This window comes from Sinohyriopsis cumingii, unplaced genomic scaffold (genome assembly GCF_028554795.1).
Source record: "Sinohyriopsis cumingii isolate HCF-2022 unplaced genomic scaffold, ASM2855479v2 utg002136l, whole genome shotgun sequence".
Lineage (NCBI taxonomy): Eukaryota > Metazoa > Mollusca > Bivalvia > Unionida > Unionidae > Sinohyriopsis > Sinohyriopsis cumingii.
Window position 1 is genome coordinate 1063017 of NW_028316138.1, and position 24484 is coordinate 1087500.

Consider the following 24484-nt stretch of genomic DNA (forward strand, 5'->3'; position numbering starts at 1 on the left):
CAAGTGTAATAGTCATCTCCAATTCACATTGTGTACAACACAAGTTGGAAGGAAAAGAACGAACCGTATGATAATGATATAACAACACATACTTTAGCATGTGAGATGAAACCGGAATACATACACACCTTTTCTTAACTGAATGAACAGGATTAAACAATATACCCCGTGGAGAAATATACAGTATATCCCGTGCGGAAATATACAGTATAACTTCTGGGAAAACATACAATATACCCAGTAGGGAAATATACTATATACCTCGTGGGGAAATTTACAATATACCCCATTGGGAAATATACAATATAATTCGCGGGGAAATATACAATATACCCCATGGGGAAATATACAATATACCCCGTGGGGAAAAAGAACATTTCAAGGGACAGTTATATTGATGACTATGGTGAAAGGGCAAAAATCTACTAGATTCAAAATGGACTACTAGCAAATAAATAAGAAACAAGTCTACAAAATACTTTTAATATCTACATAGAAAATTCACCAGATTCGTATCAGATTATAAACAAATACCTAGCTGAAACTAAAGAATAACTAAGAAATTGCCAAATTTGAGATACATTTATGAAACATTGAAATTACAGTTACTCCCAAATGATATTGAAAACTCAAAAATTGTTTCAAGTGATTAATTCAATGACAATTACGCAGAGCTAAATGAAACCTAATCAGTTTAACGATCTGAAATTTACAACACTAATAAATGCGCTATGAAAACCCACCCACCCACCCAAACACACCCACATACACATGGACACACACACACACACATACACACACACACACACACACACACACACACATATATATATATATATATATATATATATATATATATATATATATATATATATATATATATATATATATATATATATATATATATATATATATATATATATATATATATATATATATATTAACAGACACAAATCCACTCATACTCTGTACATTAAGTGGACATTAAGCAAATGCGTGATAGAGGACACTAAAACGTAACGACCCCCATTTCATAAAGTTCACTGATACCACATGTATAAAACTACAGAATATAGCTCTAAACTACACATGTAAACAGGACGCGAGAAGAGGGATCATTTCCAAACTGAGAGGAAATAACCTCAACATAAACTTATAAACTTGTATTCCTAACACACTATATATATATATATATATATATATATATATATATATATATATATATATATATATATGAAACTGAAAGTAATGCTATCACTACTATGGGATGTGTTAAAACACGACTGAAAGTAATGATATCACTAAGTCATTCCGCCTTTGCATGATTTTTTATGACACGAGAAACATTTAATATTTATAAGTTACTTCATTTGTATGGGAAAATATGAACGAGTTTTGGGATGGAATACTGCACGAACTTGGGAGTGCAGTATATCCCTCCGACAAAACGAGTTCATATTTTCCCATACAAATGCAGTAACCTTTTTATTATATGCTCATTTTTTTTAATTCTACCTAAGGCTTAATTATATAAACAAAATACACTACAAGAAACAACGTAAATGAATGTATGCCGTATTCCAAACTAAATACACAAGCGCATAGTCATCATTACATAGCACGAACATTATTACTGCGCACATAACTCCGTCCAGATAAATTTGAACTTTGTCGCGCGCTCGACGTAACTTTCGAAAGAAAATGGCGTGTCTAGTTAAAATTGAAATTTGGAGTCATATTGTGAATGAATGTGCATTGCAACAACTTTTCATTTGATCTGGAATGAATAGATTTTGCTATTTTTTCGATTCTACGAAATTTCTTTATTGTGGACTGGATTTGTACGTGACAATTCCACATGAAATACAAGGGATTGAATAAGCTAGGGAGAAGCGTGTTGACATCTGCAAATGTGTTTCTATTTCTGTCATTGAATGTTTGAAGTCACAATGTGGGAAAAATATGAAGTCTTTCAATTGCAATTTTAAAAAAGACGCTATCGAATTTAATGCTTATTTCATTTTTAGTGCAGTAAGGAAGATGTAATTGCACTTGGAATATAGTCGAAATTACAGTACAATTTCGAAATGGGTAATCAAGCTTGAGAACTCATGACATGGCTCATGTAATTCGGATTTGCAGAACTAAGAAAGTACATTTTGAGGAAATTCTAGATGTAAAAATGTAAGTATATTTTGTTGCCATTCTTATTACCAGCTAAAGGTGACAGTTTAATCCTTTATAGCTTGCATGTTATTTGTAGGTACCAATCTGGTGTCTATAGCAAAATCTGAAACAATGTATCAAAAAGTTAACGTGTAATGTAGCAAAACAGTTGGTATGTTGCAGTCCACGAACCATCTGCTTTAGTTCATTCAGAAACAAATTTGATCAACCAAAATGTATTGCGCCTACTATGCGAATGTACATGATTTGTTTACAAAGTAGTTCCTAATACACTATTGGGCACACGCGTCCTGCGCGGGGGTGCAATATGAAGGTGTGCAATATGGTAAACTATTGAACGATTCTGATAATGTAACGGAGAAAAAAATGAACATATAAGTATATATATATATATATATATATATATATATATATATATATATATATATATATATATATATATATATATATATATATCAAGTAGGGAAATTTTAAGAAAAGGTAACCCAGGATTATATTTGTTTATTTGTATCCAGACATCGAATCTAATATGTTTCCTTAACAGACGGTCCCTTCCAAATTAACAATATCAGTTGGCTGAAATGAAAACTCTAATAAATTATGGAAAGTGTCATTGAAGTGAAAAAGAAAAGATGGATCAATACAATTATGTATATCAAACTTATTTTTGTTAATGCTTTTAGATACTTGCTGTTTCGTTTGTCCAGTATATTGTATGCCACACGTCTTATATGTGATGAAATAAATAACATTTCATGTTGCAGAATTAGTACATTAATGCATCCTAAATGTTTCTTTGATATTCCTGATACTGAAATATGTATTTTCATAAATGAAATAATACTGCCAGCATCTGGATCTATTACATTTAGTTGATGAACCCTTCGCAAACGATGTCCTTATTTGATTTTTGATGACAAGAGAAACATTTAACATATTGGCAAACATTCGTATTTTAACATGTACCGTAGTAGTGATATCATTACTTTCAGTCGTGTTTTAACATGTACCGTAGTAGTGATATCATTACTTTCAGTCGTGGTTTTACATATACCGTAGTAGTGATATCATTATTTTCAGTCGTGTTGTAACATGTACCGTAGTAGCGATATCATTATTTTCAGTCGTGTTTTAACATGTACCGTAGTAGTGATATCATTACTTTCAGTCGTGGTTTTCCATATACCGTAGTAGTGATATCATTATTTTCAGTCGTGGTTTAACATGTACCGTAGTAGTGATATCATTATTTTCAGTCGTGTTTTAACATGTACCGTAGTAGTGATATCATTACTTTCAGTCGTGGTTTTCCATATACCGTAGTAGTGATATCATTATTTTCAGTCGTGGTTTAACATGTACCGTAGTAGTGATATCATTATTTTCAGTCGTGTTTGTAACATGTACCGTAGTAGTGATACCATTACTTTCAGTCGTATTTTGACATGTACCGTAGTAGTGATATCATTACTTTCAGTCGTGGTTTTCCATATACCGTAGTAGTGATATCATTATTTTCAGTCGTGTTTTAACATGTACCGTAGTAGTGATATCATTACTTTCAGTCGTATTTTACCATGTACCGTAGTAGTGATATCATTACTTTTAGTTTTAGTTTTAGACACATTGAGCATAAATTTAATTGATGGGTGTAATGTATTTAACCCGGTCTATAAAATGAGTAATGGTACTGTTTATTTTGTAATATTTGCACTCAATATATGTATACTAAGTAAGAAAAGTGATACAGTCCACCCACATTGCTCTTATCGAGATAGGTTTACAACCCTTCTATCGGTATATTCTAGTGACATATTGAGGTATGTGACCAATGCCATCACAAATACCCCTCCACTTCATACCATCTGTTATAGATATGTTGCACTATTGCACCTTAGTATTTGTCTAAGTTCAGCGTACGAGGGTCAAATCAAGAGGTGCAAAAGATCAATACATGAATAGTCAAAGGCACACATCAGGAGTGTTTGTAATAATCTGAGATCATTTTCAGAATTTGAAACACTGTGAAGCGAAACATTGCTAAATAGATGCAATTTTTCTATTAAATAATTAAAGTTACGTGTTGAACAATGAATAAATTTGATAGAACAATTTCAGAAATTTCAGACAAGTTTCATATGACACCGCAGAAATATCTTCGTAACGAACTAACCAAACTAAACGCGTAGGTAAAGCTTTGGTTAATGTCAAGAAAAAAATGCAGGCGTGGTCTGTCTCTGCATTGAGAAAATATCACTAGTTTAGCATAATTGCCAATTTGACATCTACTAAGTTCTCCGTTAAGTGTGTACAAGATATAACTCTTCTCTCACATTTCGGACAGATTTAGCCAAGTATGGCACAGACCTGTTATTTAAGTCATAAGACGGTAATCTTACCTGTTGAGACAATCACTAATAGAACCAAAGAAGTAGAACAAAGGAACCTGGTTATGTGCATATCAGCTCTGATAATATGAGACGAGGTATCGAGTATGTAAATAAATACACTCCGTACTCCACCAGGATGTGTTCATTAAATTGAATTGATATCAAACACGAAATTTCACTGTCAATCCCGGATGTGTTCGAGTAATGCAAACCCCTCAAAGATCATAAGTTTGAACTTGTTTCCAACGATAACTTATAATTCCACATTCACTTTAAAATATATTTTTGTGTGAAAGTCATCATTAAATAACAAACTATGTAAATAATTGACATGACTACATCTTAAATGCAAATTTTACTAAAACAATTACTTGATCTTTTGCCAGTCAAATAGTGTTACATTGGGGAAATATGTGCATCCAGACTGAGGCTGTTACTTGGAACCGTTCTAAGTTTAGACTGATGCACTACCATTTGAGTGTCACGTTTGCTCAGCCCCAGTTAGCAAGTCATATATAAACTAAGGTATTATTACAAGCCATGGTTTGATGTCTATACATTGCCGTAGGCTAGAGTCCCCAGAGAATTCAAAAATGGAGTAGCTGAGAAACGTCGCACGCCCCACCACGAAAACTGAGGTGAAGTCATTCCTGGGACTATCCGGGTATTACCTGAGGTATGTGGCCAATTTCAGTGCGAGTGCAGGACCATTGTCTGACCTGACCGGGAAACGCGTCCAAAGAAAAGTTATTTGGACGAATGCGTGTGAGCAGACTTTCCTAACGCTGAAAGATAGGTTGACATCCGACGCTGTTGTCCATCTACCAGATCTGTCCAAAGACTTCGTGCTCCGCACTGACGCATGTGACACGGACCTGGGAGCAGTATTACTGCAAAAGCACGAGGGGGTTGCTTTTTCCTGTCGCGTACGGCAGTCGGAAACTGTCTGCTGCCGAGAAGAACTACTCCGTATCGGAGAGGGAATGCCTCGGAATTGTGCTCGGGATATCACGGTTCGAGCGGTACTTATATGGGCGGAAGTTCATAAGAATTATGAATTATATCATGCAGTCGTAAATAAGATCATGATTGATTAAGTTCCAAACAAAGATATCTTTTCCACTAAACAATCTTTTCCAAATTGTCCAATATAGCATAGGCAATGCTTTTAGTAAGAAATCATAAGACCTTAAGTATATAATTTTGACGTAGTGTTATAAGCAACAGGTAACCGATCTGTATACAATTAGGACACAAATTTGAATTTTTGCAATCAATATCTATATAAGCTTATTATATTGTTTGAAAGCGTAATATTCAAATGGTTTGATACACTTTTAAAATCACTATCATCAAGACCTATACAGAGCTAAAATGACGACAAAAAGATAAAATTGTGTAATGCCGTATTTCACGCATCTGAACATTCATCTGTTATCTAATGTGTAGGATAACGGTGGGAGGGTAATATTAAGAGAAGGTTAGAAGTTCAGTATGGATTTTATGAAACTATGATGCTTGTGGGACTACAGCATACTCATCGTCCAATCCCCATCCGTATTAAAAGACATAAATTATCAAGATCATAAGTCACTCTCTAAGTAAACGTTATTTGCTAACAACGCTAATTATGTGACAATTTTTACATAAATACCATGTTCCCCGACAGTGTTGCAGATAGTGGGGGATGGGAGGCGAGACTCAAAATGTGTGTTTTAAAATCCCAAGGGGGAAGGGTCAGTGTGCGTGCACAAACATGCGACGTCGTCAAAATAAGAATAAGATATCGTGTCAAACCTGCCAACAGAAAATGTTTGGAAAGTCATATCCGAATAACAAAAACAGCAATAAATGATAGGCATAACATTGTCAAATATTATCACGATACACATACACACATGTGCAAACACTCACATAATACTCTCCTGTACATGCAAACCAGGTGCAGCAAGTAATAAATCAAAACTGGCAACTGATACTACAATTACATTTCCTTCAATCTTGTCTTTCCACCATCGAGCACTAGGGCAATAAATTCCATAGTGATTTTTACATAAGCGCTAACTCTTTATACATGTACCTCGATTGAATAATAAGTTTACGCAACTTATATGAAGCATTCCCCACAGATCAAATATTGACGTAGTGTTGTCTTTTACAGTGGGAAAATCGGAGAAAACAGAGACACCCACCAGCCATTGGTGGGCGACTACTTTACCAAAGCATTTGCCTGAGCCGGGGATCCAACACCAGGATACACAATGGTGAGAAAAGGGTGTTTAATTGTGTTGCTACTGCTCTGTCTAGTCCCCGACCTGTCAATAAGACTCGAACGTACACAACTGACAGTAAGAACCCTTACTTTACATCAAGGTTGCGGGGTGCCTCAGTTCTGTACTCGAGATTTAAAGGAGTGGGTTCGAATCTTACCGCCTTATCAAATGGAATGAGTTCGAATCCTACTGCTCTACTCAGGGACACACCTGCTATCGTGGTGTGTCCCTGAGTAGAGCACTTTACTCCAATTGCCTTGGCAATAAATAACCTTCTTGTGTTGCTCTGCCTTAAAAGACCAAAGCAACCAAAAAACCATTTCACTCCGGTGTTACTAGCTACCATGTCACTGAGTTGAAATTGTTGTATTAATGTTGTTCATCAAAACTGAATTTGATAAATTATTCCCAATGGAGAATGACTAACAAAACAGAACTTATAATCAATGCAAGTAATCAAATAGCGTCGGATTCTCTTAGCGAGCAGATTATTTGTATTTAAAAACTAGTAGAAAAGTTCTTCTATTCATATGTTTATGACAGTATTGAAATTTAGCATATATTGAGGCTCCAAATGTATGCCTTTCACTGTATTATTTAGGAAGAACGTGGTAGAGTAAAATTAGACAAAGAAAAGTTATGCTTACAGAAGCGTTATGGTAATTGTCTTTCTCCATAATGATAATAATAATAACAATAACAGGCTGAAATCGGTAAGATGCACAACGATCTATTATAAAAACAGAAACAGATTAAAATAGTTGAAAAGCTAATATCGTCTGGGCCACATATTATTCTTACTTACAGAACAATCTGGTGTGCATCCGTGCTCAGAGGAAAATAGGTTGAATGTAGCAGACACAAACAATGTTTAAGAATAGTACTGGCAGCAAAATATTTGTATTTTAATGTTCAAACCTATTTATTATATTGAAAGTATATTGTCCAGTAAAGTGAGGAAAACGTGGTGGTTTCTATATCTTAACACTGTTTTCTTATTTAGAAATAGAAAAATGCCGTTCTGTTATTTAAAAATCAAACGCACATATATTTGCAGTACTTCAATTTGTCGTACTTTATGTGTTGTTAATTATCTATTAATGGCAGCAGATCTATCAAAAGATGATATGTTTCGGCAGTAAGACAAATGACAGTACTTTCAAACACGGAGACCTGAAACACATCCACTGCTTGATATTGGACAATGACAACTTGGTATTCCATATAAAATGTCCAAAGAATTTGAAAAGTGAATGATTCACAGCTAATATTGTCTTTTCAAGCAAAATGGTAGTTATGGGTTATCATATGTGCATATTCTGATACATTGATTGAATCAGAACGTATTTAATTATTGTACCCTGGGAAAAGCTTGATTAATCACGCGCGTAAAACATCAAATAATCAGCCACAGTTCACTCACATAAATATGTACAGGGTATTCAAAGGATATGCTAGATCTGCATTTTCTGTTTGATGTGTATTGTGTTTTAATAATAAAGTAAACAATACAAATTTGAAACACCGCTGTTCAAAGCTGAAAAGGTTTCGTTTTGCTTCTGGAGTATTGGTTCACATAGATTTAATCTAGAATGAATAACAAACAGATTTTTCATCTTGAAACAAATAACACAGACAAAAGCTATTGCATGCACGTGGAGGTTTAACTCAAAATTATCCCAAGCAATTTCATCACATCCTTCTGATGATTGTATCATTATGGTTAATGTTTGCACCCACCACCGTACCCATTGCGTTATTAATCAAACCGAATAATTGTTAAATCAAATCCGCAAATGGAATCATTGTAGTACGCAACATAAGAAGTGGTCAGTGAGCTATCAAATGGTTGTTCCTAAGCAATATCAACAGGAAATTATTTGTCTAGCTCATGAAACTCCCATGATTCGTCATTTGGAGTCAGCAAGACTTATCACAATATTGTGAATCATTTGTATTGCCCGAAAATTAAAAGTGGTGGTTCTTGATACGGTATATCTTGTCAAATGACAAGAAAACCCAATCAGAATATTCCTGCATCTGGCGAGCCATTTAGCAGAATAATGGTAGACTGCACTGGTTCCTTACCTAAGACCAAGTCACGCAACCAATACTTATTGCCTATGTGTGCGCCCACAAGATTTGTAAAGGCAACTCCTTTGAGGAATATTATAACTAAAACCATACTAAACGCTTTAATAAATTTCTTTCCTTTTTGACCTTACCAAATCTGTTCATTCTGGTCAAGGGTTACATTAGTAGTATAGGAAAATGGGTTCTGGCCCAACTTTATCACCATGTTTTATTGTAATTCCTGTTCGTAAAAAGACCCTTGGATGGGTTCCCCTGGAGAATCTTTGAGTGTGTAGGTAATGGGAATGGTTTTCTGATTGGTATCGATCACAAAGACGTATTCAGTCCAGTTAGGAGTGTATCGTTTTTCGAAGGTATATTTTGTCTACTGTTTCTGACGTGATCCCCTACTTTGAATTTTGATCTAAAAATAAGGCCACTGTGACCTTTTGTTTTTGGTTTATGGAAGAGGCTTCCGCTAGAGTCATTCGGATGCTTTGATGTCAGGTATGATTATATTGGTCGACGATGTCTGGCAAAAATTCTAAGTATCAGTTGGTATTATCGCTGCTGAATTTCTTCTACATGAGATTTTTGAGAGCTCTGATAAATCTTTCAACGACATGGGATTTGAGGGGATTACGTGTCCTGTACAAGATGATGATAATTTTTAAACCAGTCTGCGATGGCACTGTGATAAAATTCACTTCCGTGATCTGCTCAGAGTTAATTCGGCTTTCGTGTGACTATGATGCTATCCAGCGCCTCCACGATGGATGTTCCTTTTTTGTTTTTGAGAGGAATGCATAATTTACTAAAGACATCGATGACTGTCATGATAACGGAAATGATCATTGTACGCGATCTAATCTCTCATATCAACGAGACCTGCTGACCAAATATCGTATATGTCCACGGCGATGACCGCGTCGTGGAAAATGCTTGCTTGCGGATTTTATGCAGTTCCTCTGCCAGCAATTTCATTGCCGGTTCTTCAGACATGTCTATGCCTGGAATCCCGATTATGGTATTGTTGTTTAGTGTTTTCACACATATACCGAGCTTATGTTTAGTGCTAATGATGCTCGATCTACACGCTCTCTGAACGTGCTAGGCTTGAATTCCTTTAAGTCTCTCAGCATGACTCGATCGCATCCTGCTTTATCGTCAGGATGATCTCTGTAACAGATATCGTGATGCATCGCGATGCCATTGACACCGTTGTAGGGCTCCTGACCTGGTAGTGGCTGATCGTTTTCATCCAGTTGTTGTTCTAAGCGATTTCATCGACCTGCATATTTATGTCCTGGCAACGTCCTTCCACCATGAGGTTTAGGAAGCTTTCTGACGGGGGCATGAACATCCATAGCTCCTCCCAGAAATGTGTAGATGTCCACATCCTTTACAGTCTCCCACTCACATAATTCTTTCCACGCAAAGATCCTCGCAGCTCGTATCGAGCACGCGGTGGTGCATTTTGTATACATAGTCATGGCACTAAGATTTAGCGGTGACAATGTGTGCATTTTTAGAACCACACACAGCACATTTCGACTTGATCGTATACCGATGATTATTGGTGACCCACTCGACGGGGTCGACACTCTCCGTTATGGCTTTACACTTGAGACACCACGAGATCATGATGGTTATATGACGAGTGGATAATATTTTGAAAGTTGTAAAACAACCTCAACGGTAGATTGTCCCTCCTGTCCATTTGAGATGTTGTCGATGTAGTACCATCCACAGATGCTATCATCGATGTTTTGAAGTTGTAACGAGTTTTGTGATGTGCTCATATTTTTTCTCCGTTGACTTTACATTGTCAGAATCATTCATTTTATTCGATATTACAATCACGTGCACATCATATTAAACTCACGTGTGCCCAATAGAGTATTAGGAACTACTATGTAAATAATTCATGTACACTCACGTAGTAGGCGCTTTACGTTTTGGTTGATTAAAATTGTTTCAGAATGAACTAAAGCAGATGTTTCGTGAACTGCCACACACCAGCTGTTTTGTCACATTGAGCGTTAACTTTCTTGATACAATGTTTCGGAGTTAGTCTAGCGATAGACGCCAGATTTCATAAAATTGATGGGTCCCTACAAATAAAATGCAAGTGACAAGGCAAAAACTGACTTCTTTAGCTGGTAATATTAATGGCAAAAATATACTTACAGTTTTACATCCTGAATTTCCTCAAAATGTACTTTCTTAGTTCTGCAAATCCGAATTACATGAACCATGTCATGGGTTCTCAAGCTTGATTACACATTTCAAAATTATACTGTAATTTCGACTATATTCCAAGTGCAAATACATTCTCCTTACTGCATTCAAAATGAAATAAATATTATATTCCACGGCGTCTTTTTGATAATTGCAATTGAAAGACTTCATAGTTTTCCCACATTATGATTTCAAACATTCAATGACAGAACAGAAACACACTTTCATTTACAATATGACTCTAAATTTCAAGTAGACCAAAACGCCATTTTCTTTCGAATGTTATGTCTAGCGCGCGACTAATTTCAAATTTATCTGGGCGGAGTTATGTGCACATTAATAATGTTGCTGTTATGTAATTATGAATCTGCGCTTGAGTATTTAGTTTGGAATACGGCATACATTCAGTTACTTTGTTTCTTGTAGTGCATTTTTGCTTATATAATTAAGCCTTAGGTAGAATAAGAAAATGAGCATATAATAAAAGGTTTACTGCCTTTGTATGGGAACATATACACTTGTTTTGTCGGATGGATATAATGCACTCCCAAGGTCTTGCAATATTTTCATCCGAAAACCTCGTTATTATTTTCCCCATCCAAATGCAGTAGCCTATAAATATACAGCTCCTTTTTGCGCTGTTTTGAGATATTGCACGACTTCATCGGGAGGAGGTAAACCAAACTAATCGAAATACTCTACATCGTTCGTTGCTTAATACCTTTTTTTCTCATGCCTTTCCCATGCGTGGCCCCGGCAGCAGGAGTCCTTTTCCGAGTCCGAGTAATCCTGGCAGTAAAGATCCAGCGATCTGTGCTAACAAAGATCTGATAAATTCTCCTAGTTTGGACAACTGAGATGCGGTTAAGTTAAAAAGGAGACCTTTTCGCCCAGCCTTGTGTTTAGCGACAGAAGTCGCTTGACGATGCATCAGCACGACGAGTCTATCGGGTCCCATGAGCGTTGAGGCCTTCAGCCTAATGGAGACAGGTGTTCAGATCTTTTCCTCTGGATCGAAAGAATGGCAAGTGGAAATTACTCTCCCATCACGGTTCAAACAGTAGAAGTATTTCGCGTCAACATCTCGAGTTATTTCTCTTTGGTGGAGATACTGATAGTCAAATTACTCTGTACAGAACAATGTCTGTGCAAAACCAAAAGCTGTATGGACTTCCTGCCACGTGGCCAATCACTGATAACACACAATCGATTTCGTATACCCAGCTCAACTCATTTGGAAATACTAAATTATCCACGATGGGTGGAACACTCACGGGAACTGTCACCGCGGAAGTGGGTGCTATAATGGTAGTGACAGTTTATCTCCCCGCAGCCAACAACTAAGTAGCTACACAAATGTACATGGACACGCGCCTCGTCAGAAACAATGTGAGATATATTCCAATTCTCTACGGAAACACGGATAATAGATGTGGCGTTGTTGTTTCAGAGTCGTCCGAATACTCGTCATCGTTCAAAGCCTATCTGATATTTTCGACAGATCTTGTGGCAGCTCCTGGAATTTGAGTGGGCGATTAATGGCGTCACTTCTTATATTTGGATTCAGATACAGCCTACCGAAGCAGTGGCGATATGGAAATTTAGGATACGAGGACAACATAGTAGCAGCGAAAGAATTCTCACGTGGAGACTCGACGGTGTAAAATCCGATACTACCTCGGATGCCGGTTCAGCCACAACAGGATAATATACAATGCTCGAATTTTTCATTGCGGCCTCAAATACGTGCATGAAATATTCCAAATTTACGTTCATGGCATTCACAGCAGAACTCCCCAATCCCGGTTTGAGTTATTTTCAGATTTTTACTCTGGATGTTATTTTCAGATTTTTACTCTGGATGATCTTATTTAGATCAAATGCGATCTTGTATAGATCATGGCAGAAATCGTGCGCATAGCTACGGAGCTGTACTGGTTGCTGTCTGACGATACTTATAGAGAGGATGCGTCGTACGCTGAAAACTACCAGTAAGTGCTTAAGCAGGACACCGGAGTGCATGCTGAGTTTAACGAGGTGGGAAACGTGGATAGATCATCTTTGGAAGAGGCTCGCGAGAGATGGAAACATCACGACGTGAAAAGGTCTCATTAGTCTATGGGGCACATCCAACTGCAGCAACTCAGAGAGGCCATCGATCGATAATGGACGGTCTTTAAATTTTGCAACGATCGAGAGTCGTCAGTACGGTTAGTCAAAACCATCGAGGGGATCGTCTACGACATAATTCACGAATTACATCCAGACCTCGTGGATACCATCGTGAGAACATTCGACGTCAAACGAAGATGGTTTGGTTGAAAGGAAGACGACGAGGCACACCAAAAGATTACGACTGCATGGACAAAGTGGTGTCACGAAAACGCTTTCGCGCTATCGACAAGCGAAAATTCTTTCAGCACGTCGGACTGGAATACCTGGACTATGGTAATAACAATGGTTAGCAGAACACGACTAATACGCGGTCGCTGAAGGATAAACATGTCGGACAACGGAGATCTGATTTTAATCAGATTGGTCGTAAGAAGTAACCAATGGAGGCAGGGGCTTTTGGTGGCTGAGTGACTGGTTGTAAGATCTTTAATTTCGAAAACTGGTCATATTATGATCGTTGCAAATTATTGGGTCAGTGAGAAGAATATGTCGGGAATATAACTCTATACTTCATTTTAAATATTGTCGTACTTATTTTAAAATCTAATACACATTTTCGTACATATAAATGTCATTGTTTAAAAATGGCATATGTACATGTTATTTTCTGATAGATTACAAGTTAATATGCATGGCTGTTACAGGATATTGCTGAGTCAGAAACTGATATTCGGTAATAAAGATAAACATTATCAGGTTTAGACAGAACACGAATATTTCGTAGCAAATGGTTCAGTGAGTACCGAATATATAATTTTCATTGTGAACGATCTGAGAGAAGGATGTTTCTGTTTCCTTCCGGGTAAATTGGTATGAAAGAACTTAGAATATTACATTATAATTTGAAATAAAAATAATTTCAGTTCATCCATATGTAACGCATGGTTCAGCATACAACTGGTCGAACTTAGCTACGCTGCTTACTTGACCTCTGTTTAATGTTGGTCCTACATCACAGGTATTATATCGCACATTGTTGTAGATCACTGCCATCTCAACTCTGCATGTTTGGGTTAGAGTCTCGGGTTCAGCCAATGTGCGCACTTGAGAATGTTTGCAAGGAACTTCCAGTTGGTCGGTTTTTCTTCGCGGGGGTTTCCTCAACCAGTTATACTGGCCGCCATATATAGTTTATCATGTCCTAAAAATACATGGCGTTAAACCCTACAACAACATCGTAAGGTGTGGCTTGAAACGTCCATTATTTCGGCTCACGCCTCTGAGGACATAGCACATACTTTTTTTTAGAGCAAGGGCCTGAATGCATAACAGCCGCAGTGGCTTCTAGGGTGAAAAATATTTATAGTTTCTGAAGTTGGCTTTTATTACCAATGTTTTCAAGAAGAAAAAAAGGAAGAAAACTTTGGTTTTCATCAACTCATTATGGTACATATGCTTTCTTACCACAAAAAGGAATGCTTATTAGTGTTCTATATACTGGATGACTGTTGCAAGTGCCAAGATTTTGTAGGTTCCGATCATTTTGGCCGCTGGAGACTATGGAAAACTTTGTAAAAGCAAGCTATGTAATCTGTAAATATTATGTTGTTTTAAAAGAGTTTGTGTAGGTCAGTACAAATACAAAATTTTGCCATTCGACGTTGCCAACCTTTCGACGTTGCCACACGTTGTTTATATATGGTACGAGACGAACTGCATCGTTTCAACCTGCATCGTTTCACCTCAGAAACGCACAGTCACGAGGATGATTCTACCTAAAGATGAGGGGCCTTTCAAATCATCATAAATGTATGGGAGGTGTGAAGTAAGAATTATAATTCATGTTCCTCTAAAAATATTTGTCCGAACATCCGCGAATTCCTTACGCCTAACTATAACACACCATATACATTCTCTCTCTCTCTCTCTCTCTCTCTCTCTCTCTCTCTCTCTTCTAATATTATTCCATGAACCACAGGGTTATAAATAGTTTGTAGCATAGCAAGAAAGCCTTCGCAAATGCTAAAAGCTTACAACAAAAAAACTGATGGGACATTTTTTTACTGAAATGATTATTGTTAGCCTGGTGCCAGTTTTCGTGGATTCCATAGCTGGTACAAAATTTGAATATATAGAGCCATATATGAATACAGTATACCTCATGACATTCAAATGTATAAATTGAGGAAATCCACATTATTATGGGCAGATATATAATATTTTGAAGTTAAGGTAACGGCAATTTACTGATAACCAGAGACATAGACCAGTTCAAAATTCAAACACTAACTGTACTCTGTAACTGATTTCCAATCTTTAAAATGAACTATCTTTTTTGTAGTATGCATTTTCTTATAATAAATTAACAAATTAAGAAATGTTTATTTGCACTGTTCTAAATCTACAGAAATGCGAGTAACAAACATTCTTTCACATATGTTTACGTCGTATTAGCTATGTGCAAACACAGAGAAAAACTTGCAATTTGTATATCGCCTGTGCTGTGATTGCGTCCGACATTACATATTCGCATTAAATAGCAGTTCCTTGCATGATGGGCGACACTGCTTTATGAAACACACTGAAATATTGTATGCTGATGGAAGCAAAATCTCGAATATCTTTAAAGCTGGCATTGCGTGTGATTCATTAAATTTGTTAGCATCCATATTTCGTCTGTGCTCAGAAACTCGAGAGACTGACCATATATACTGGACTCTATTCATCCATGGAGTTTGCCAGTCTTAAGTTTGAGACACTCAGAATTCGTAAGTTAGCCGATACGAGAATAGTGGATATTTTAGTTAGGAAAAAAAGAAAATGTCCGGTTTGCTCAAATTGTATTTTGCCTGACGATTGCAACAAAGCACGTGCGAATGGGAATAGACATTGGAGTGAATTACACAGACATGTAACTTCTATATATATATATATATATATATATATATATATATATATATATATATATATATATATATATATATATATATATATATATATATATATCTGAGATACAATTTGGTAACTGTTATGATATTTGGAACAACACACTCCTTGAAGATCGACAAAACTGTGAAACAATGATATCACAGTGGGAAAAAAAATACTAATATTTTAACATTAGGATCTTTATTTAAAAGAAAAGAACCTAAAAACTAACCCAGTGTTGATTTCCTGACGGTAGACATTTCATGTAAAGGTCAAAGGGTGTGAAGTATTAGTAGCTTTTGATTGGTGGAGCTCTGTTTTCTGATAAATATGTGCTTGCCTCAGTTTGACGTAAAGGTCTTTTAGTACGATTCGTAGCCGTTTTTAAGACTGATGCTTAGCCAACAAGCTTTGGAAGTGTGGCAAAGGTAAAACAATCCCAATGGTTAGATGATAGTTTGACAAGGGCGGTTTTATTCCTCATATTTTTGTATGTAACTAACGTTAGACTGTGACGAATAAAAACTTAAATCACTGGCGACTAAATGCTAAATGAGTTTCAATCCATTGCGTTATAGTTTTCAGTTATACGTCAGTTTGATATAAACGACTATTATAATGATGCCACTGAAATGTTTGTAATGAATATGGTAAACTGCATTTAAACTATACCGTTGTCGTTGACAACGGTCGAATCATATGGTATACAATCACCCGCTATAATGGCATTTACACTAAACTTCGATTTGAGACTAATTGAAAACAAAGTGCGATCACGTCATGACGTGATTCCAAACCTTTGATCTGTTTCGTCAATTTTTAACTCATGACGTCACATATTAGCGCTTGCAAGAAAGCGTCTGGTGCTGAAAACTGTTTACATTTGGTGTGTTGTATTAATAAGACTTCGTTTACAACAGAACTATGGATACAAACACTTTTCATGATATGTTAATCAAAGTCATCAAATCTCCAACAGAAGCAAGCATATACATTTAAAAGAAAATGTAATGCGTTCAACAGTTTATGATTGCTTGCACGTGTAGTCACAGGTCTTAAGAGCGCGATAATGAAAAACATATCGCTGTAATTAAATGTTTCATTTTGGGACTGATCATCTTGATGATAAATGTTTGACCTCTGTATATTATGTTTATCTTTCTATATATTTACTGAAGTTCTGTGCGTGTAACTTCCAAATTCGATTCGTGATAATTCGATTTCATCTTAATGGGATTTTTCACTTGATTCACGTCTGTTCTCTCCTGTTTGAATACTAAATATGCAAATGATGACATAGGGGCGGATATAGCTCATCTAAAAATCATAAAAGAAATTTTGCATGTCAAAGATGTCTTTTCAATCTCTTTACGTGTGTAAAACCTCACCGCAAATACGACGTTTTAAAATTACAGATGTGTCGGATAATTAGGCAATTTCAGTACAACTCGACAATGAATTCATGTGTATTTCCAATAGCATTTTGATGTACTTCTTTCGTACATGTCGTAGATTTATTTGCCTGTATCGGACGTGTAAAGCATAAATGTATCGTGAGTTTCCGAACATTATTGTCTCACATGCTTTAAATATTAATGATAAAAATACCAGGGACTGTTATATGCACCAGCTTTTCTTGTAGTTAAAGCTAAGTAGTTGGTATTTGATACATTGATCTAAAGGGAGATAATATGCTTGTGCAACTTATAAATTGTTTGCGGAGATGTCTCTACAAGTTTTCCACCGGGCAATCGATGAAATGGTTTCGAACGTGTGTATCGCCAGCTTTGGAAGAAAGATACACTCTAAAATCGCGAAAAAGCACCAAGCGTGTAAACAGGGACCTTCCTACAAATCATGAATTTACGTAATTCTAGGCTAAAATAGTTGGTAGAAGCAAGATTTTACCATTTTCCAACTGATGACGTCCTCGGCTGGATGTGTGTCCTCGGTATGTTGGTGTGTAATCTCATGAATGTCCTCGGTTTACACCAAATACAACACACACACACACACACACACACACACACACACGGCAGTTTTGCTTGTCATAAAAGAAGCCAGAAGAGAGAACACAATACAAAAGAATAATGTGTTACAAATTTAGCAGCATCGACTTACATGTAGAGGGTTGAGCCGTAGTAACTACTTGCTTGGTTGTGCTGGCACTCGTTGAAGTGGTAGTTGCAGTTCCATACTCCATGAGAGGACTGACACATACTGCAGGTGGTGGTGTCATTGTATCAAAATTGACTTGAAATTCGTAATTCATAACTGGTGGATTTTGGTAGTAAAGATTGTTTACGTAGTACCAATACCCATCACTGTTTGATGACACTAGGTGTCCTATCCAGTGCTGGAAAAAGGCGAAACAGTCTATAATCAACAGAAAACTGAGAAATACACGTACAGATTGACTACCCAAAAGCCATTAAGACGCTGGCCTTTATAGACCACTGCCGACATTTCACCTATTTCGAGTTTCGGCTAGGCCAATGCGGGTATAAGAGAAAACATATATATATATATATAGAGAGAGAGAGAGAGAGAGAGAGAGGGAGAGAGAGAGAGAGAGAGAGAGATGAAAGAGAGAGAAGAACGATAAAGTTCAAGCGGAAAGGAAATAGAAGATAAGACAGAAAATGGAGAGAAAAGAACGGACTTAAAGGAATGATACGAAATGAAAGATATGCTCACAGACACACATAATGACAGACATTAAATTACCTGAAAACCAGACGTTTTTTGGCTAAAAGTCAGATTTATGTAGACTTGTCCTGGCAGAATAACTTCAGACACTGCCAGACTACATCGGGCCTGCGCTCTATAGTGGACGCCATCCCCCACAGGCCATGAGCTTCCCACGTATACCGCGGGCACACTTAAAGTCCCTTCTGTACATGGCGTGACGTAAGCAATTGTCATGGCAATAAGCCCGTAGGCAGCAAATAATCTAAATAAAGAAAAATGTATTTTTGTGTGCTGGAATTTTTTCTCATTTCTACTTATATATTTCTTGATTTTATTTAGTATTTAGTTCCGGTATCTAGTCTTTTGGCGCTTGATTTATTTCACATTCTTGTATAAGAAAAATATGTGACAACAAAACAGGGCATAAACATTCTTTTGCACAAGTGAACAATTATACACTTGGTATATTCTTGCTGAACTCCAGTTATTCTTAAGATTTATAAATTGGCGTAGGTTTATGAAGGGAGAAATAAACATGCACAGATTGTACAGCAGGTTGTACAACAAAACTAGCCTTGAATTCTGAGTAACGTCGTAATGGTAAGATAAGTTTGAGAGCGTTTGAAGAATCCCATTCTGACATTCTAACATACACACTATCTGCAAATGTCTGAGAACCAAACAAAACTATTGCATGCAAATTGTATTAGACAAGAAACAAATGATATAGCAGAAGCCCATTCTGGTCATTACTTTTGATGTCGTCGATATAACCTCACTGTAAACATAGGTACACATTCTCAATTCCAGGTCAAATATATATTTCATACCTCGAATGTATATCAATCACGCCATTTTGGACCGTCGTGGCTATTTAGAAAACAAGGGTTTACCGAGAAGTTACGTATTATCGAATTATAATATTTGTGTTGTTGTTTCTTTTGTAAATCTAGGTCACATATTTGTTTACAAGAGTGAGAAATAAATCAAACGTAGAAATAGCTAAGATAGTCCGAATAGACTGTGATTCCTTTCTCGGCGGAGAAGGTTAAAGAGAGGGGAGGGGGATTACAATTATACACTCAGCAGAACGGAAAGTGCTGTCCCTGGATTCTACAGGAGAATGTTTGACAACACTAGGCTAACTAATATGTAATATAAATAATACTGTCATACAGGTTCGAGAATTTTTAATTAGTCTCGACGGAGATTCGAACCCAGGTCCGGTAGTAAACAGCACCCATCACCTTGCCTGCACGCACCAATCCATATTACATCATGACTAAGCACACGTCACCAAAAAATATGCAAGTAAGTCGGTGGTATATGCACTCGTGCGTCGCAGATACACTTGCACTACGACCAAGTGAAAGGTTCTCATCTATCTTCAGTGATTCCGGATTCGTACGAAAGAAATCAAGGTATACGTGATTAACCAATTCAGCTGAGTAGACAATCCAAATAAGATGAAATGTGTAACGATGATCGTGTGACTGTATCCATGGGATGATTATATGTGACTGTGTCCATGGGATGATTACATGTAACTGTGTCCATGGGATGATTACATGTGACTGTGTCCATGGGAGGATTACATGTGACTGTGTCCATGGGATAAGTACATGTGACTGTGTTCATGGGATGATTACATGTGACTGTGTCCATGGGATGATTACATGTGACTGTGTTCATGGGATGATTACATGTGACTGTGTCCATGGGATGATTATATGTGACTGTGTTCATGGGATGATTACATGTGACTGTGTCCATGGGATAATTACATGTGACTGTGTCCATGGGATGATTACATGTGACTGTGTCCATGGGATGATTACATGTGACTGTGTCCATGGGATGATTACATGTGACTGTGTTCATGGGATGATTACATGTGACTGTGTCCATGGGATGATTACATGTGACTGTGTACATGGGATGATTACATGTGACTATGTTCGTGGGATGATTACATGTGACTGTGTTCATGGGATAAGTACATGTGACTGTGTCCATGGGGTGATTACATGCGACTGTGTCCATGGGAGGATTTTATGTGAATGTGTCCATGGGAGGATTACAGGTGACTGCATCCATGGGATGATTACATGTGACTGCGTCCATGGATGATTAAATGCGACTGCGTTCGTGGGATGATTACTAACGTTAATATATACCGTTTTCCCTATAAACTAAAATCCAAACATATCCTGCTGCAAAAATTAAAAGTTAAATAATCTGAAAATAATATCTCAATTTTTTTCGTCTTCCACCAGTTACAGTAGCTCTGTGTGTGTGTGTGTGTGTGTGTGTGTGTGTGTGTGTGTGTGTGATATACTGATATAAGCGGAAAAATCTGAAAACGTCCCTTCCGCAACCACCCGCCCCAGCCTTCAAAAGTAACAATAACGGTTTGGGATTTTCTTGTTTGAACCAATGATGTTCTCGCTGGTTCAATCTGATGTTGCGACTGGACCAACTATATTTCATCTAAATAAGGCATCTAATCTGTGTGTGTGTGTGTGTGTGTGTGTGTGTGTGTGTGATACACTTATATAAGCGGAAAAATCTGAAAAAGTCCCCTTCCTCAAACACCAGACCCAGTCCTCAAAAACAAAATAACGGTTTTGGATTTTCTTGTTTGAACCAATCATGTTCTCGCTGGTTCAGTCTGATGTAGCGACTGGACCAAACTATATTTCATCTAATCAAGGCTACTCCATCTTCGAAAAACAAGGTATACCAGATAGTACAAGATAATGATAATTTTTGCTAAAGACATTAAACACAGCATAACAAGCATAGTAGGAAGTTGACAATGCCACAAAATTTAAAGCAGGGAAAGAACAAGAGCAACATAGTTATAAAACGGAGATATGAAACAAAGCAGAGACAAAAAAAGGGAAACAATAAAAAAAAAGCGAAAGAAGAAAACGAAACTCATTTCTAAGGAGGAAGACTTCAAGTAACTTGAAACTTTACTTTGGTGTCATTTCTGCATCATATGTAGTAGAACGAAACAATGGTTTAATACAAAGGTAATGCTACAAATATGTTTCTTTATACAAAATGGTCTACACGGCGTTTCGAGCTAAAGAATGCTTCCTCCAGACACACTAAACATACACAAAGACTCTCATTAAGTGTGACATGCACAGAGCATTAATTTTCACTCTGGCAAGCCAAGTACTTTTTTAATCTTTAGTGAAAAGGTTAAAACTGAAAAAGAAACGTAATAACAAAGATTGCATCTCATAAAAAAGAGACATATACGTAATTGGTAAAGTTTACCGTGGATACACACTAGAATGACGATAGCGTTGCACTGCTTAACGCGGCCTATTTATCAATGTCATTTCGAAGACTTCGGGTCACTTTGTACGCTATCTCTAAAGCTGTGCATTTATTGTTTACCTATAGTGTTTGATTCCCAATAATGAGAACAAGAAACAAAGTTATGAATGTATTTATATATGTATATGATCTTTATCGTTTATTTTTTGCTTCTGTTATTACAGTTATAGAATTTCAAAGGCCTAGGATTTACGTTACAAGTTTCAGTGTTGAAAGGACGCAGTAATATTTTATTCCCCTGGAAGAAAGAGCGAGTGAACAAACTGACAGGATTGAAACAGATGCACAGTAGGTTTAACAAAGGCCAGATACATTGAAAATCCACGAAGTGTCGGCATCTGCAGTTTCAAATGTTCTCTTTGTTTAAGGACCGGGTTCCGTGGTGATGTTAATTAATTATTAATCAGTGATTTGTCTCAATATTCAGCATTTTCAGAGACTGGCCAGAGTATCCCTCAGGGTCGAATTAGTCAGCGTGTTGGCCATGTTTCTGATATGATTTGTTTTAATTTTTAGAACGAAATTATGTGTTAATTGTTGCTTCATAAACACCTGGTATAAACAAAGGCTTGAAAATGTGGGCTCGAGCACTTGCTAACATATTTTGTTGTGTTCGTTGTTCCTTTATGTAGCTTCAGTTCAATAGGACAGACACAATGTGGTCTTTTTTAAGTTGGTTCCTGAGTAAGTGACTATATGTGGTTCTTTCAAGAACTTGGTTTTTAATCACCTTACGAATAAAGTAATTAAGTAGTTAAATTTTTTCATTTTTACATTTTAATTTTTTTTATCAATTATCAAAAATAAGGGAAACATTGTTCCATATTTTAACCAATTCCAGTTACCACGCTCTGTTCAAATGAAAACCAATTGTTTTACTTACCCTAAGTTCATTTTTGTTGAGGAACTGCTTTTGTGTCCCGATTTTCTTCCAGTGATTTAACTTTCCAGTACAACACCAAGCCTTATATATTTGTATCCGACACGTGTTTCGACACATGTAGCCTTGTTCACCGGAGGTTTGCGCTCAACCGTATCATGATTGTCTCAGTTTTACGTAAAATAACCAACACGTGTTGAAGTACGTTGCTATACAGCCGGTATTCAACAGCCGCTGAATAAAAAAGGCGGTAGACACTCCAAATCTCCCTAAATGCACGCGTGTCTTGTGATTTCAATTTACTCTGCTTATCTCTTGTATTAGCAATTAATAACACAATGTCATTGTTTTAAATTCGTCCAAGTGACTAGGTATGGCCGTAAAGGATGTTGACGTGTCATACTTTGTTGTAAATGAGAAACCTGACACTGGAGATTGCATTAGTTCTATTAAATACAACCAATCCTAATATTATCATCAGATTCAGTTAAACTGATAGTCAAAGAGGTAAATAGTTTGCACGACCTCATTACCCATATTTTCATCAACAAATTCTTTCCTAATAAATACAATTACAAATCTACAGTAGCAGTACAGAATATAAAACTTATGTTTATTAACACCAGTGGGAGAAGCACACTATTTTCTTTTTTTTTCGTAAATATATTTTTAAAAAAGATAAATATTTTCATTATTCGCATATTTTGCTTTAGTAATTTAGAAACAATTAGTGTTATTTGTTGTTGTAGTGGGTTTAGCGCCGTTTTTTGCGCACATATGACATATATAGGGTATACATGAAGACCAGTGGGTCAGTGAGATTGAGAGAGAGAGAGAGAGAGATCTGAAAGGAGCGCCTTAGATAAATCGGCCTTTCAGGGTTCCTATTGTTATTTGGCAAAGATCTGTTTGAAATAATGTAAAGTTTGTTTCCATTTAGTTCGTGCACTCTTCGTTACTTAGAGGAACATCTAAAACAATAAGAATAACTACAAAATTTAAGTTGTGGTAAAATGTACATAACCGTGTTCACTTTTTCTTTCTCTGTTCACGTTTTAATGTGCATCACGCCAGCCCAATGTCCCTGGAATAAATAAATGTATTTCATTTGTCAAAGATTATTTTTAAAGTCATTTTCTCTGAGTTAGGTTTATATCAAACTTTTTCATTCTAGACAGAGCAGGTGACGGTAGAGGAGTACCATGAGTAAAAAAAAGTCTTCCGCAACCCCTCAGCCACCTTTTGATTCATTTTGGCTATCATTCAAACAAACACAAGATCATAAAACATTTGACGTCTTTGTTGTCATGAATGTAAGTGTTTAATTATCTGTTGTAATGATTTACCCGTAA

The 24484-nt window shown here is 36.6% G+C and overlaps 1 protein-coding gene across 3 annotated transcripts in view; it reads right to left on the bottom strand.

The window, feature by feature from the left end:
• Positions 1-23423, bottom strand: part of LOC149771054 (uncharacterized) — a 57304-nt gene extending 33881 nt beyond the window's left edge. The window contains exons 1-3 of one of the 3 annotated variants that reach the window (XM_089948884.1): positions 23136-23287; positions 18935-19160; positions 18329-18563 (exon numbers count right to left, since the gene is read on the bottom strand). In XM_089948884.1, the coding sequence (XP_089805010.1) occupies positions 18329-18563; positions 18935-19160; positions 23136-23146 (472 nt within the window). In that variant the 5' untranslated portion in view covers positions 23147-23287. Of the gene's footprint in view, positions 1-4586; positions 4745-18328; positions 18564-18934; positions 19161-23135 lie in introns of those variants that run through there. The other 2 variants (XM_089948885.1, XM_089948887.1) reach the window with 2 other exon arrangements.
• Positions 23424-24484: the final 1061 nt, after the last annotated feature.